This window comes from Solanum stenotomum, chromosome 2 (genome assembly GCF_019186545.1).
Source record: "Solanum stenotomum isolate F172 chromosome 2, ASM1918654v1, whole genome shotgun sequence".
Taxonomy (NCBI): Eukaryota; Viridiplantae; Streptophyta; class Magnoliopsida; order Solanales; family Solanaceae; genus Solanum; species Solanum stenotomum.
In genome coordinates this window covers 16146762-16147551 of record NC_064283.1, presented here as the reverse complement: position 1 = coordinate 16147551, position 790 = coordinate 16146762, and the positions used below count along the sequence as shown (strand labels likewise).

Genomic DNA, 790 nt, shown 5'->3' with positions numbered 1-790 from the left:
ATGGGATACGTAAACCTTGTATTTTTTATGATATATCCCTTTCTCTTTCAACTTGTTTTGTCCTCATCCTCACCTCATTTATGCCCTAAAAATCAAGCTCTTTCTCTTCTACAATTCAAACACATGTTTACAATAGATCCTAATGTTTCTAATTATTGTATCGGCATAGGAGGCCAATGGATTCAGTCATATCCAAAAACTCTTTCATGGAACAAGAGCACAGATTGTTGCTCTTGGGATGGAGTTCATTGTGACGAGATGACAGGACAAGTGATTGAGCTTAACCTCCGTTTCAGCAAACTTCAAGGCAAGTTTCATTCCAATAGTAGCCTCTTTCAACTCTCCAATCTCAAAAGGCTTGATTTGTCTTATAATGATTTTTCTGGGTCGCTCATTTCACCAAAATTTGGTGAGTTTTCTAGTTTGACGCATCTTGATTTGCTTCTTACAAGTTTTACAGGTCTAATCCCAGCAGAAATCTCTCACCTTTCTAAATTACGGGTTCTTCGTATCCGGAGTGATTATGGGGTTAGATTCAGACCTAACAATTTTGAATTGTTCCTGAAAAACTTGACCCAATTAAGAGAGCTCGACCTTAACTTTGTGAACATCTCTTCCACCTTTCCTCTAAATTTCTCTTCTTATTTAACAACTCTATGGCTTCCATACACACAGTTACGTGGGATATTGCCCAAAAGAGTTTTCCACCTTTCCAACTTAGAATCTCTGGATTTAACAAACAATCCCCAGCTCACAGTTAGATTTCCCACGACCAAATGGAATACCAGTG

The 790-nt window shown here is 38.1% G+C and overlaps 1 protein-coding gene across 1 annotated transcript; it reads left to right on the top strand.

The window, feature by feature from the left end:
- On the top strand, nt 1-761 carry LOC125855732 (receptor-like protein 9DC1). The gene is made up of 2 exons (XM_049535459.1): nt 1-517; nt 676-761. Exons 1-2 carry the CDS (start codon nt 1-3, stop codon nt 759-761), a joined length of 603 nt encoding a protein of 200 aa, XP_049391416.1.
- Nucleotides 762-790: the final 29 nt, after the last annotated feature.

Excerpts from the sequence above, each read along its gene's own strand:
- LOC125855732 (XM_049535459.1), top strand. The coding sequence starts at position 1 with ATGGGATACGTAAACCTTGTATTTTTTATGATATATCCCTTTCTCTTT. Across the intron at positions 518-675 it reads ACGGGTTCTTCGTATCCGGA|TTACGTGGGATATTGCCCAA; the intron begins GTGATTATGGGG and ends CCATACACACAG.